This window comes from Schistocerca gregaria, chromosome 4 (genome assembly GCF_023897955.1).
Source record: "Schistocerca gregaria isolate iqSchGreg1 chromosome 4, iqSchGreg1.2, whole genome shotgun sequence".
In the NCBI taxonomy this organism is placed as follows: domain Eukaryota; kingdom Metazoa; phylum Arthropoda; class Insecta; order Orthoptera; family Acrididae; genus Schistocerca; species Schistocerca gregaria.
The window spans coordinates 375,368,634-375,384,333 of NC_064923.1; the positions used below are offsets into that span (position 1 = coordinate 375,368,634).

Consider the following 15,700-nt stretch of genomic DNA (forward strand, 5'->3'; position numbering starts at 1 on the left):
CGTGGGAAATGAATGGTGTATAGTGTTCAATAAATGTAGCTTTTCGACTCAATATTATAATGTTGTTTCAGTTGCACAGAGAAATCTCAAAGCTGATCTCGGGTTCCGTTTGTCAGTAATTTTCTTTGTGAGAATATGGAGTACAACCTCTACATTAGTATTACCTGTCTTTTTTTACCGTACGCGTTTTGTAACTTGTTTTCAATTCATGGACCATTTTATAAGGATAAAAGGTTTTATGAAATGCATATTAGCTTTCAATTAACATAAAATTACATGCACAAAATTTTAAATGCTATGATTTTAACATTTAAAAAAAAGAGATTTTTTTATTGATTCTGTTGTGGTGGAAGCATTTTATATTTGTTGGCGTAACGTACTCTGAATTGCAACTACTGTGTTTCACTCTCATGCAACCTTTGGTAATTATTTGACCTATGGGCGATTTCTATTTCATTTATTCACTAGCAAAAAATGAGGCATAACCGTTCTGCTACATCGTCAGTTAAACAGACGGCACATATGCTTGCCAAAAGTAGATTTCCCGATGTGAAAACATCAAAAGGCTCCTAAAGTTGACGGCACGATGACTGAAACCTGGAGTGGAATTTGAATTAAACTTGGCCAAAGCAATTCATCAATGATGATTGTTCAGTGCCCGTTTGGAAAGCTTCAGTTACAGTATTTATTATTGTGATTTTAAGTATTACAGAATGGAATAAAGTACGGACCATACTGCAAGTAATTTGTTATCGCTTTCGTATGGGCAATTTTCTTTCTTTACGCTCCAATCTGTAACAAATCTTAGTGAATTTACCAGGCATTTAAAAAAAGATGAGGATAAGTATTGACGCTATAATCTCATATCCAAGGGGGCATAAAAGAAGTTGATGGTTTTTAGGAATGATTCCGCTAAAATATTTTATCGTTAATTAATAGATGCACTGCCAAGATTTCATACATGTAAATCAATGTGTCAAACAATTATCGCCTAAGTTATCTATCATCAGTTCAAGTGATAAACAGGAATCCTGTCGCAGACTTCTTGACTAATGGAACGAAGATTCCCTCTACGACACTGCTCCATAAAACGTTATAGGTTTTCTTTTCGCGTTAAATTAGAATAAAAGTCCCTGCTGTCTATGATTACCTCCATTTTTTTCGTCAACAGTAGTTGATTACCTCCACTACAACTCTGGGGGAGACTTTTCAGTGCAATAGTCCGTGTGTGGTGAGCCCCTTTCCGTCTTCCTGACATTCCAGCCTGCTATAAGAGGCCCTGTCGATGTCTGTGGAGGGCGTTATGCTACGTCCTGTTAAAATGTAAACCACGAATTCCTCTGTAGTCTTTCAACCTCGTGAGATCATCTCAATCGACTATTAAGATTATGACGGCTGTCCTAGATAACGTTGCTGCTGCACATTCCGATCTTCACGGTTTCGTTGATAAGGGGAGTATCAGTATAGGATTTTTATTATCTGACTATCAAGCAGTATATTGCTCCCTCCTACGTATATCTCGCGAAGAGACCATGAGGATAAAATCAGAGAGATTAGAGCCCACACAGAAGCATACCGACAATCCTTCTTTCCACGTACAATACGAGACTGGAATAGAAGGGAGAACCGATAGAGGTACTCAGGGTACCCTCCGCCACACACCGTCAGGTGGCTTGCGGAGTACGGATGTAGATGTAGATGTAGATGTAGATTATCATTAAATGGTATTACCTTAATTTGCGTGAATGCACTCAGAAATCGAAAATTTTCCCAATTTCGACTTTTTAATTTGGCGTTGGTATCTGCACAACGTTCCACAACTAAACAAATGGATACAAATGCGCAGTCTCTCGTGGCCAGTGTCAGTTGACACAAAAGTTTTCTGGGTAAAAGTCTTTCGCGACGGCATTCGCTTTCTTGCAGCGTAAATTCGGGACAAAATCTTAAGCATTCGACGACAGCCTCCATCGTCACCATCAGGAGCAAATGACTGTCTTCACTGCTGTTGTCATGGTCTTATATATCCCGTGGATGGCTCGAAAACTCGAGATTTTATACCGAATTGAAGCAGCAAGAAAACGGCATCATATTGTAAAAAACCTATTACTAGTTGACTAACAGTTTTCTACAGTATGACGCAGTACCATACTCAGAACACCTTCATGTCAGCTGTACAGGTGGAGTATCCAGTAAAGTTCGTACCAAACTGACAAGGAGTACCGTAAATGTCAGGGGAGTAGAGACTATGAGTCTCCCTTACTACGTACAGCATCTCCTTCTGTTTGGTTTCTTGGGCTATCTGGGCGGTACACTTTCCATGTCTGCGATGTAGAGCTACAGAAATCAAGACGCCCAATAATTCTAATTAGATCACCTCGAGAATTATGATAAGCATTTTGAGTATGTCGGTCGTAGGGCACCGTATTGATGTCTCTAGAGTGCTGTTTGTCTCTGTACGTGTCCAGAACGCCATGTGCCAAACATAACCGCTCAAGGACGCCTGTTTCATGATGCAAGTAGGGACGAAAGTTTTAGGAGATCCAGAAGGCGTTATTTTGCAATTTGCACAATGTTTACCCGCTGTGCACTGCTAAATTTTCAAGTAATGACTGAATATGTATCATATCGCAACGTTTTTATTTAGCGTGTTTACAGTAGTCGTCTTTTGGAGCCTTAAGAAACTTCTTTTAAATTGTGTTTATAGGCTGGTAGCAGAATAAATTTTATTTGTGGTGTATCTGACCAAAAATAATTTTAGCTTCTTTAGTTACAAGCCAAGATACACCGAAGAGCCAAAGAAATGGTAAACCAGTCTAATATAATGTAGGGCCTCCGCGACCACGCAGAAGTGTTGCAACACGATGTGGCATGGACTCGACTAATGTGTGAAGTAGTGCCGAGGTGGAACTGACATCATGAACCCTGCAGGGCTGTCCATACATCCGCAGGAGGACGAGGGATGGAGATCTCTTCCGAACAGCACGCTGCAAGGCATCCCCGATATGCTCAATCACGTTCAGTCTGGGGAGTTTGGGGCTATCGGATGTGTTTATAGTCAGTAAAGTGTTCCTGGAGCCACTCTGTAGCAATTCTGGACTTGTGTGGTCTGGAATTGCCCAAGCCCGTCGGAATGCACAATGGACATGAATGGACGAGGTGATAAGCTTACGTACGTGTCACCTGTCGGAGTCGTATTTAGACACATCAGGGGTTCGTTATCACTCCAACTGCGCACGGCTATTCCAGAGCCTCCGCCACGTTGAATAGTCCCTTTCTGACATGCAGGTCCATTCATTCATAAGGTCCTCTCCGAACCCGTACACGTCCATCCGCTCGATACAATTTGAAACGAGACTCATTCGAATATGCGACATGTTTCCAGTCAGCAATGTCGGTGCTGACGGGCCCAGTCGAGGCGTAAAGCTTTGAGTCATTCAGTCATAGTGGGTACACGAATGGGCTTTCTGCCCCGAAAGCCCATATCGCTGATGTTTTGTTGAATGGTTCGAACTCTGACTATCGCTGATGGACCAGCATTGAATCTGCAGCAATTTGTGGATGGATTGCAACTCTGTCACGATGAACGACTTCAGTCGTCGTTGGTCCCGCTCTTTCAGGATATTTTTCTGGTCACAGCGATATCGGAGATTTGATGTTTTACCGGATTCCTGATGTTCACAGTACACTCGTGAAATCGTCGATCGGGAAAATCCTCACTTCATCGCTACCTCAGAGATACTGTGTCCCATGGCTCATAATCCGACCGTAGCACCACGTTCAAACTCACTTAAATGTTGAGAACCAGCCATTGTAGAAGCAGTAACCGGGCAAACAACTGCGCCAGACACACGTAGTCGTATATAGGCGTTGCCGCACCCAGCGCCGTATTTTGCCTGTTTACATATCTTTGTATTTGAAAACGCATGCCTCTACCAGTGTCTTTGGAACTTCAGTGTTGCATTGAATGCAAATGAAACGAAATTGCTGCACAGACACTACTGTTGAAAAACATTTCGTGAAAATGTAACTGTTAGGAGTACAGTATTACACAATTCTGTAGTTACTTTTCAGGCCAAATGTGTATCAAAGAATGAAAAACCTGTCAAATTTGAGACTCAAATGACACTGAGGTGAGGTAAACAACGGCAACAAAAATAGACGAACATGTTACAGTTTCAGGTATAAAATAATAGCTTTCGCAAATTCAGAAATATGTACCTTATTTTTAGAGAACTAAAGTGAGACCCGCGGAGCATGATCCACAAGTGCCAGAACATGGCTGGGTGATAAACAGGAGGGAAAACCATTGCATGTTTTGCATAAGGCCGAGTTACATGATCACAATTCTTTTACAGTCGTCTCTTGTGCCGTTGTCTTCAATCCGCCCTCCACGGAAGCTATCCTTTGCAATCTAGTTCGCCTCTGCTCAGCTTCCATCCTACTGGACTCAAGCCCCTGTCTTCAACTACTGTATGTTCCACATTATCAAATTAACCAATCCTTGGCATCTCAAATATATTCTACCAACCGAATCGATCCTTTAGATAAGCTGTGCCATAAACTCCCGTTATGTCCATTGCCTCCTCTTTGTTTGTCAGATGTACTCATCTAACCTTCAGAACTCCTTTGGAGCCATACATTTTACGCACTTCCATTCTGTTCTTGTCTGAGTTGTTTACCGTTCACGTTTCACTTTCGTACAAGGCTAATTGTATTGTATGGTAACCGGCGACCTAGAAACGACGGAGAGGTTCCGTCCCCGCCGCAGCCGCAGTGGTCCACATCCCCACGACGACTACCGCAGTCCACTTCACTCCTCCTCCGCCCCAGACCGAACCCAGGGTTATTGTGCGGTTCGGCCCCGGTGGACCCCCAGGGAACGTCTCACACCAGACGAGTGTAACTCCTATGTTTGCGTGGTAGAGTAATGGTGGCGCACGCGTACGTGGAGAACTTGTTTGCGCAGCAATCGCCGACATAGTGTAACTGAGGCGGAATAAGGGGAACCAGCCCGCATTCGCCGAGGCAGATGAAAAACCGCCTAAAAACCACCCACAGACGGGCCGGTTCACCGGACCTCGACACAAATCTGCCGGGCGGATTCGTGCCGGGGACCAGGTGCTCCTTCCCGCCCTTACAGCAGTGCGTTAGACCGCACGGCCAACCGGGCGGGCCCGTACCAGGCTATACTCCATAGAAATACCTTCACGAAGGACTTTCTAACACATAAATTTCTATTTGATGTTCACAAATCTGTCTTCTTCAGAAATGGTTTTGTTGCCAGTCTTTATATGCTCTCTGCTTCGACCACCATCATCTGTATATTTTGCTGCCTAAATTGAAAAAAAAAACCTGTCTGCTACTTTTAGTGTCTCATTCCATAATATAATTCACTGTATCTCACCTCACCTACTTTGATTCATTGCTACTCGCATAATTTACTTTTGTTGATAGTTACAACCACGTTTGGAAATTTGTGGTAAGATCTTGTGTGACCAAACTGCAGAGGTCATTGGTCCCTAAGCTTACGCACTACCTACTCTAACTTAAACTGACTTATGCCAAGGACAATACACACACCTATGCCCGAGGGAGGTCTCGAACCTCAGACGAAGGGAGCCGCCCGAACCGCGGCAAGGCGCCGCAGACCGCGCGGCTAACTACGTTTCAGGACACCATCTGCTCCTGAAATTTATACGGAGTTCCGAATACGGACAACTGTTAGCTGTATAAGTGAACGAGGACAAAGAAAATTTGTTCCAGATCGGGACCTGAAACCATATTTCTCGCTTAACGCGACCGGTAGCCTTAACTGGCCTTAGCTCACCGTGCGCGATCACTGCCAGACCCAAACTTCCATTTGACGTAGTTTCTGCCTCACAACCTGTACTCATACATTATGTAATTCCCATACAAAAGAGGACATTTTAATCGAAAGTCGCTGCCTTGTATCGGCAAATAAATAAGATATTGCTGAGCGTTGTTAAGAAGAACGATGTGATGTTCCTTCTGATATGCAACCATGTGTGAAGGAAAGGCACTGTAGCGACTACAGCCATTATGAAACACATGAAATGTATTCTCTTTTGCAAGTACTAACCATCATCATGCATAAATGTCCGAAAGAACATTGCATCGTTATTCTTAGCAACACAGGCTCTGCAACATCGTATTCATCCGCCTATATCAGGCAGCGATTTTCAATTAAAATGTCCTCTCCTCTACGGGAATTGCATAATGTGTGTACGAGACGGCTTATGACATAGGAACAATGACTTATGGAAGTTTGGGTCTGACTGTGTGATAGTGTACGGATAACCAAAGCGATTAAGACAACCGCTAGCATAAATGGCAGAAATCTGGGTTCGAGTCCCGATCCGGCACAAATTTCCATTGTTGTTATTTCCTTATACAGGTGACGGTCGTTCGTTTTTGTAACTGTGAAAACCTTCCATGTCTTTCGTAACAGTTATAGATGCTGCAACGTTTTTCCTAAAGACGCAGGCACTACAATATATTGAATATCTTTTCCGATAAAGTGAACATTGAAGACTTTTGCTCAGTATGGAGATTCACTAAAATCATTGATACAACAGTATCTCCTGCCTTTCTTATCTACTACCTCTCTTTCAAGTCCTTTGACTCCTGTTATTGCAACCTAGTTCCTATAGAAGTTCTGGATTACCTTTCGCTCCCTGTAGTTTATACCTACTACCTTCAGAATTTCAAAGAGTGACGCTTTTTCAGTATTCCATATTTTATTTACATGTAAAAGCTGACGTTAAACTACATAGTAACTGTCCAGTATTTCCCGATGTAGTGTAACAACACGCATGCCTCGCTGAATAAGTGGTAAAGTGCAGTTTTAGCTGACAATTTGTTCTAAATTTGCTTCCGCCTCCAAGGCTGGACGCGGAATCCTTCTGCTCGAATAAAGTGCGAGCATGCAAAGAAGGAAGGAGGGAGAAAAAAAGCCATAGCAGATTAAAAGGAAACAAAAATAACCGAGTAAATGTAAAAAAAGGAGAGCATACAAGCCGTCCCTTGTAAAGGCACTGTCATAAAGCGTGCCCGGCCAGCAGCGCGGGGTGTTTAATGAGCGCCTGCGAGAGCGGCTCTGCGGCAAAAAGCACGCCGTACTGCGCGTTGGGTTGCCGCCTGCGCAGGGAAAAGGCGCGTCCCGGCCGGGATATAGGCAGCGCAGCAACGCGGCCGGTCGCCTGCTAGCCGCCCCTCAGTATGCTAATTAGCAGCCGTGTGTAAGCTGGCGGCGTATTGTACCTCTGGGATCCCGACAGCACCGCCTCGTATTAGCACCCGGGGACCTCCTACCTACTGCCCGGAAGAGGAAGCGAAAAGCCTATTGTTACCGCCCCCAACCCCTTCCCGAGCTCTCGAACAGTATTAATTACGTCGTCACGGATTTATCCGGCGCTGTTGGATGCAGAGCAAGAGGTGGGAGAAAACAGATGGGAGGCAGGAAATGAAATCAGAGAAAAGATCGCATTGAAGCTAAATGTGCTTGTGACTAGTTCCCCGACGGACTCGTGTTTAATAAAAGAATGAAATTTCATTATAATCGTTTAGAGATGAAAACTATCAGCTACTCTTCCAGGTAACGTATTGTGGTCAGTAAAAGAGGCACACGACGCCCATTAAGAAATAATGGTGATGTCCGTGATTATGACTATGGTGGTGGTGATGATGATAGTGATATTGGTTTCAAGGTGCTCCCTGACATCGAGTGTAGGCCACAATCGTGTTTCCATTCCGTCTCAACTACTACTTCACTTTACGAGCTGAGGTTCAGCAGAGTTTTTAAGAGGCTTAGTGACCAGCGGCACTTGATGGAAGTGTTCTTTGGGTGGCAGGCAAGCCACTGATCCTGCACCGCTCCCAGAGAAAGTTTAACGGACGTTTCTTACGAGCGGTAAGCTGTAGGGTGCCGTAGTTTCAGGATCGTGAATTACTAAACATTAAAACCATGTATGCAGTAGCCCTTCTAACTTAATTGTTGACAACAAAAACAGCTAAAGGTAGTCAGATAATTAAGAGAGACGTATGTCTTATGTATAAAAAAACTCAATTTTAAGTATAGTGTAAGGGAAAACAACAAATAAATAAGGACATAAGGTGCAAGTGCCAGTCTGAGATGTTGCGGGTAGCAAAGATATCTGACATGTGGATGGGTACCAGTACTCTCCCACTGGCCAAGTTCGAATGTAACAGATACAGTGGATATATCAACTGGTCAAAAACATAGAATTTCTGGTTCATTGTTAGAGGAGCATGAAGACATGAAGGACGTGCCTCAGGAGTACCACGTGTCCTAGCGATTATTAGGTTCTATGGAAATGCGGTGGCACTTAAGGACACATATTTCTGCTTAAATGTGTACTTATTTAGCTGACAGTATTTAGATTATTTATAGAATAGTTCAGCCTTTTTAAGTATATAGTTATTGTAACTGGATACATTGTATTTTGCTGGAAGAAATGTTTTTAATTGAAGGCTGAGTTTTCAGTCACAATTTTCTGTGTTATTCATTCTTGTAGTAATGATTCTATGCAGTATTATTTCAGCATTGGCATTTGTCTCGGAACAGGACCAAAGAAACCCTTACACTGGAAGATGTCCGGCAGTGAGGGAGGAAACATAAATAACCCCACAGCTCTTACACCTTTTGAATCAGAATCGCAGCCAGCTTGTAGTACAATTTGTATATAACCTTTCACTTCCTGTATTTCACCCCTCAGAAATTTTAATAGTGATAATTTTATTGTGCTTCATATTTTATTTTTACGTAAACATGCTGATGAAGCATAACTGTCCAGTGATTACTGTCATAGTACAGCAGCACACATGTTTCGCTTAAGTAGTAAAGTACAGTTCTGTCTGACAAATCGATCTAGGTTTGTTGTCGGGACATGGTTACCAGCAGTCTGGCAGAACATGAAATAAATGCTGAAAATAATTGCTTATAAGCAATCTTCTTGTGGCAGTGGTCCATGGACTTGAAAGAATTCCTGCAAATGACAACACGGACATTGGCTGTTCATTAACATATTGAAATGGATGGTAAATACCACACATGGGAGCGTGCATATCTAAATGACCTTTCGTGTCCTCTTGTGCTTAAATATAGTTATAATACAGTCTCAAATTAGACAAAACGGGATTTACCAGAAAATGAACTTAAAAAATATTTCCTTTTATATATGGGTGGCTGACCAATAAATAAAATCAGTAAAGGGCCAACCACTGCAAGAACAACTACATGTTGGTTAAAAGTTCTGTACACGAATTTTAGAATTATAAATGTATCTCAGTTAGTCTCACTATAATATTATACACTAAAAGTGAAACAGACATCTGGCCAAAGTAGTAAAAATATGATTAAGGTAATCGTGGATGATCACTGACCTTTCTCTAAAACATAATATGTTTATTAAACGTGCGTATGATCTGAAAAGTTTACTGGTGGGCATAGCGGCCAAAAAGCCTTTATAATGCATGGAAGGATTTCAGTGAGCAAAGAAACATAAGAACCAGACCGTGCAGCCATGATCCAATTTGTTATTCATGGGCGTATCTAAGTTTGAAGCCTTTGAAAGTCATCGTCGAATGTTCGTTTGTCACCTTCATGGAGAACGTATGGAGAGTTGTGTGTGACGCCAACGGTAAAGCGTGTGGATGTCGGTCATGGTGTGGTAATGTTTTGCGCCTGCTAAAGTCTGTGATCTGATGAGAATTTAACGTTGAAGAAGGAATGATGTAACAGGATAGTGATCAGCACTGAAATACCATATGACAAGAGACTAATTCGTTGTGGATTCGTTCTGCAGCGGGACAATGATCGCAAATATGCTGCTGAATTGAACAGAAAGCAGGAATGTGGGGAACTGAGGAATCTTATTTGGCCAAGTCAGTCAACTAACTTAAATCTCATTGAATTCTTATAGGCTGCACCCGACAGATAGCTCAGAAAACTGAGGCCGAGATCTATGGAATAACTTACATACGTGATGTACTGCAGTACCTACAAAAACATTACAAAATCTTATCTCCAGAATGCCAAGAATATTTGCAACTCTTCTCAGGGCAATGGGATAGGTACTTCGAGTAGGCTAAAATCTAGACCACATTGTAGATTATTTAATGATAGAGAGAAAAAATATATATCTTCTTGGTCTATATTGTTTATGCAATGTGTTTATGCACTGGAATAAAACATGTAGTTTTTATCACAGGTGAGTGAAAACTTCAGGTCCAAAGTGTGTGAAATCTTATGGGACTTAACTGCTAAGGTCATCAGTCCCTAAGCTTACACACTACTTAACCTAAATTATCGTAAGGACAAACACACACACACACACCCATGCCCGAGGGAGGACTCGAACCTCCGCCGGGACCAGCCGCACAGTCCATGACTGTGGCGCCTAAGACCGCTCGGCTAATCCCGCGCGGCTGCAAACTTTTGTTCGGTAGCTTAATTGAGGACAGTAGCTTATAAACGTACTAAAAAAATAAGTGTCAACGTATCAGAAAGCGTCCGTAAGTAGAAAATAATATTCCAGATCGCGCACCTCTAGCTTCAGTGCTTCAAAATATACGTGTCTCATAACGCACACGTTATAGGCAAAGCACAAGAATTAAATAACGCATTACTTGCGGCGACTGACTGAGGAACTCGCATTAAGAATCTCGTATTGTACTCTACAATAGTAACCATTGACTAAGCTAAGCACTTAGTCTCAAATAAAGCAAAACTCAAAGCGCATGTGCATTTATTCTTTGATTCTACAACTGATTGTGATACTTGTTTCCAAACGTGTTGGTTGCACAGAAAACAACAAAAGATATTGTATCGGTATGTTACGATCCCTCTTTCATAGTAATAATTAACGTAAAAATAAAATTCATTCCGTAGTTTTTCTACTAAATTTATACTGTGCATCGTTATTCAGACTTAACCTCAGACGCGGATGTGCTAAAGGATATTATAATAAATGTGGGCACGAAGTGAAGCGCTATGACCTAAATAATTACAATCTTAAAATGAGTCCTACTAGTTCGTATGATTTCCTTGATAATTTTAAATTAGTAAACATCATTTTTGTGTTCTGGCTGGTTTGATGCGGTCCACGAGTTCCTCTGCATCTCAGGGTAAGCCTTCTATTCGATTCTTTGCTGGATGTATTCTTACTTGTCTTTTCACCTACAGTTTTCAACCTCCTACCCTCTGTCCTCTCTTCTTGTTATTGTTTTTCTCACGTTGGAAGCCTCGGCATTTTTGTGGGGACCTGCACCTTACTTATCTTATCAGTCCACCTAATTCCAACATAAGTCTACAACACCAGTTCTGAAACCCTTCGATCCTCTCCATTTCTGATTTTCCTACGTTCCATAGTTTACTTCCATACAATGCAGTGCTCCGAACTCCATTACCAGAAATTTCCTCCTCACCTTAAGGCAGACGTTTGATGCTAGTAGACTTCTTTTGACCTTGAATGCCCTCTTTGCCTTTGCTAGTTCCATTTATGTCCACCTTCCTTCTTCCATCATGTTTTACTTCACTTCGAAGGTGGCTTAATTCCCTCAGTACGTCTACTTCGTGATTTTCAATTTTTATGTTAAGTTTACTATTAATGCCATTGCTGCAACTCGTCATTACTTTCGATTTTCTTGCTTTTATTCTTTCAGTATATGTCCTTTATACTTCTGGAATAATAACCACTTGGCTGCTGTTGTAAAAAATTTCTTTAGTGACCAGTTTCGTAGCCTACGAGCCAAATCATCTGGTTAGCTATGTTAAATTGTGAAATTTATTTATAAGAGCTGTCAATCCGTTGTTACTGAAGATGTCTGATTATGGCTGCGGTTGTCCTTTATACAAGACAGTGTGTTCATTATACTGTTTATTCCATTCAACAGATCCTTCAATTCTTCCTCACTTTCACTGAAGATATCAATGTCTTCAGGTAATTTTATCATTGGTATACTTTGAATGTGAATTATAGTCTCACTCTTGAACAGTTCTCTTATTTTCGTCGTTGCCTCCTCGGTTTTGAGCAGCACAGGTGAAAGTCTCTATCTCAGACTCTTAGAAATCTTCGTTCTACATCTCCCATTTTCATTCCGTTTATAGAAGATAAAACGAAATCCTAGTCTCTTCCTGGCAAGAAGTTCTACTACAAACTGAGGGGGAAAAATCAAAGTAAAGGTTATATTTCTGTGTCATATGAAAATTGTCAAAAACTGTGTTTTCTTCAACATCATCTGTTCGTTTAAAATCTTTTCCTGCTATTTATCTGAAGACAGAATGAAGTTTGCATCACACCAGTCAATACCATTAAAACATTTTAGATAAACAGATGGTGTTGAAGTATGGACGGGTTTACGAACTAGTCAAAGGTTTACGTTAGTTCTTTCTGTTGTATCCGCAACTTCCTGTCACATAGTGTTTTTTATTTGAAATAAATGCGGCCCTTTTGCTTAATCTGAATGGAATTCTCGTAGTTGTTGTTGTTGTTGTGCGCTACAGTCGGATACTGACCTGATGCTGCTCTCCAAGCTACTCTGGCTTGTGCAGGCCTCTCCAACTTCGAATAACTGCTGCAACCAACAGCCTTCTCCTTCTGCTTACTGCATTCATCTCTTGGTCTCTCTGTACCATTTCTACGCCCCCACCCCCAAACCCGCCCCTACACACACTTCCCTCCAGTTCTACATTGGCGATCCATTCATGTCTGAGGAAGTGCCCTATCAACCTATCCCCTCTCCTAATCAGGTAGTGCAATAAATTTCTTTTCTCTCCTGTTGTATTCAGTGGCTCCTAATTTGTTACGTGACCTACCCACCTAATCTTCAGAATTCTTCTGTAGCACCACATTCAAAAGCTTCTAATCTGCTCTCGTATAAACTGTTTATCGCCCATGGTTCACTCCCATACGCGGCTACACACGTACAAATTATTTCAGAAAATACTTCCTAACACTTAAATCTATATTCCATTTTACCTAATTTCTCTGTTTCAGAAACATTTTCCTAGCCGTTACCAGCCTACATTTTATATCTCCTCTACTTCGTCCATTTTTAATCAGTTATTTAGCTGCCCCAATAGAAAACGCATCTACAGCTTTATGTATCTCGTTTCCTAATGTAGTTCCCTCAGGACCGCCTAAATTAAATCGACTAAATTCCATTATCCTTTGTTTGAATTTGATGATGTTCGTCTTATATCCTTCATTCAAGATATTTTCCATTCCATTAAACTGCTCTTTCAAGTCCTTTGCTGTCTCTGACATAATTGCAATACCACCGGCAAATCTCAAAGTCATTATTTCTTCTACCTACTCCAAATTTATCTTTGGTTTTCCTTATTGTTTGCACAGTGTACAGATTGAATAACAGACAAGATAGACTTAACCCTGTGTCATTCCATTCACAAGCACTTCCCTTTCATGTTCCTGCACACTTATAACCGCCGTCGAGTTTCTATACAACTTGTAAATAAGCTTTCGCTCTCTGTGTTTCATCCCTGCCACCTGCAGAATTTCAAAGAGAGTATTCCAGCCAGCATTGTCAAAATAAGTCTCTGAGTCTAAAAATGCTACAAACTTAGGTTTGCTTTTTCTTAACCTGTCTTCTAAGGGAAGTCGTATGGTCAGTATTGCCTCGCATATTCCTACATTTCTCCGGAATCCAGATTTATCTCCCCGAGGTCAGTCTTCACCAGTTTTTTCACTCTTCTTTATACACTCCAGTTCAGGTTTCGCCTGAGAGCTGGACAAGTATATAACATAGAGAGAGAGAGAGAGAGAGAGAGAGAGAGAGAGAGAGAGAGGGAGATAGCGAGAGAGGAAGGGAGAGAGAGCGCGCTTACCGCCAGAGACTTCGCAGATGAGGTTGACGACGGCGCCCTCGTTGTACGCCTCCTTCACCTGGCTGCGGTCGCGTCTCTTATCGTCATAAATGACGATCCCATGGGGCGGAACTGGAACAAAAAATTCCACTGCAATTTCCGCTTTCTGCAGCGGGGCAATTAACAGTGTAAATTACAGCCGCACTTGATGCGAGCAAACAAACATATTTTAGCCGTTTTTCAGATGCAGGCTTCTTTAGAATATTCGGCTGCGCAAAAAGGATATCACAAATGTCGCAGCGTATTACATATATCCATTTTATAACTTTTTGCTATTGAAAAATATCTGGCGTCTCTCGAGACCTTAAGTCAGAAAAGCAGCTTTTACAGCATCAGACACAGTGCAGCAATAAAAGCGTTGTCAAAAATAAAATGTAACTTAAACAACTGTCATATATTTTATTGTCAAGTATTTAATTTTTTTTTATATTAGTGCTTTCTCCCTGAACTGTATATGTACGATGCGTGTGCTGGATCATGAAAAAAAGGATAAACTATCTATAGAAAATTGTCAAATAACGGCAATTCCTCTCGATGCTGCTACGCTAGCTTTGGAGTTTTGAACACCACGTGGACAAAATTCCTTACACCTTGGAACTACCTTATTCATCGAATCGCTCTACAGATCATCAAGTGATTATTTAATTCAAGACGGACAGGCATTCGGACATCTCTTGGTTTCAGTTACAAGCCCTTAATGTATAACCATGATAAAAAGTAGAACTAAGATAGAAAATCTTGAGGCATTCTAAGATGCGTTTTCCTATAAGCAGCATCGATGTACTTATTTATACACACATGGAATGATTCGACAGAACTCAGAAGTGTTAGTGATGTAATCTGCTAATATGCGTTAGTGATATGCTGAATTATATTATCGCGCGTTGTTGTCACACCATTGTAAACTTCACAAACCCCGCAAATAAAAGTCAGCCGAAGTGAGATCTTGCACGCCAAAATGCTGGAGCACCCCTTCCGATCCATCGTCGATTGTACACGCACTGTAGTACTTTCTTTGCTTCTGCAGAACGATGTGTTTCGCCGCTCCGCCCGTCGGAGGTTCGAATCCTCCCTCGGGCATGGATGTGTGTGTTGTCCTTAGCGTAAGTTAATCTAAGTTAGATTTAGTAGTGTGTAAGCCTAGGTACCGATGACCTTAACAGTTTCGTCCCATGGGAACTTAGCACAAATTTCCAATGATGTGCTTCAGCCGGCCGCGGTGGCCATGCGGTTCTGGCGCTGCAGTCCGGAACCGCGGGGCTGCTACGGTCGCAGGCTCGAATCCTGCCTCGGGCATGGGTGTGTGTGATGTCCTTAGGTTAGTTAGGTTTAAGTAGTTCTAATTTCTAGGGGACTTATGACCTAAGATGTTGATTCCCATAGTGCTCAGAGCCATTTGAACCATTTTTTAAAAGTGCTTCATAAAAGTCATGTTGAAAAAATATTGTTTGTCGCATGTCCAAGAGGAGGTCTCCAACCAATACTCGAAGAATGTTTGACATTTATCACCACTTAAGGTGCCATTGACAATGAATGAATCGATGAGTTAGTCACCAGTTGCCCCACACCAAACGATACACTGGTGTTCAGCTTCGCTAAGCAGTGTTTTCTACGTTCCAACAATGCATGCTTTGTCGATTAATCGTAACGTGGTTCGTAAAGGTCGATTCATTACAGAAAAATACCAGAGCAAAATAACTGGTGTCTGTCTGTATTTTATGAAGGGACCGCTGGCAAAATGTTCCTGTATTTGTAACTAACTGCCATGAAGTTCCT

General features: G+C 41.7%; 1 protein-coding gene across 2 annotated transcripts in view; it reads right to left on the bottom strand.

Annotated features, from left to right (window-relative positions):
* The window catches only part of LOC126266694 (neural cell adhesion molecule 2), a 571,136-nt gene that overhangs the window by 349,181 nt on the left and 206,255 nt on the right, over window positions 1-15,700 (bottom strand). For both annotated transcript variants that reach the window (XM_049971131.1, XM_049971132.1), the window contains exon 3: window positions 13,886-13,996. In XM_049971131.1, coding sequence (XP_049827088.1) covers window positions 13,886-13,996 — 111 coding nt within the window. The remainder of the gene's footprint in view (window positions 1-13,885; window positions 13,997-15,700) is intronic.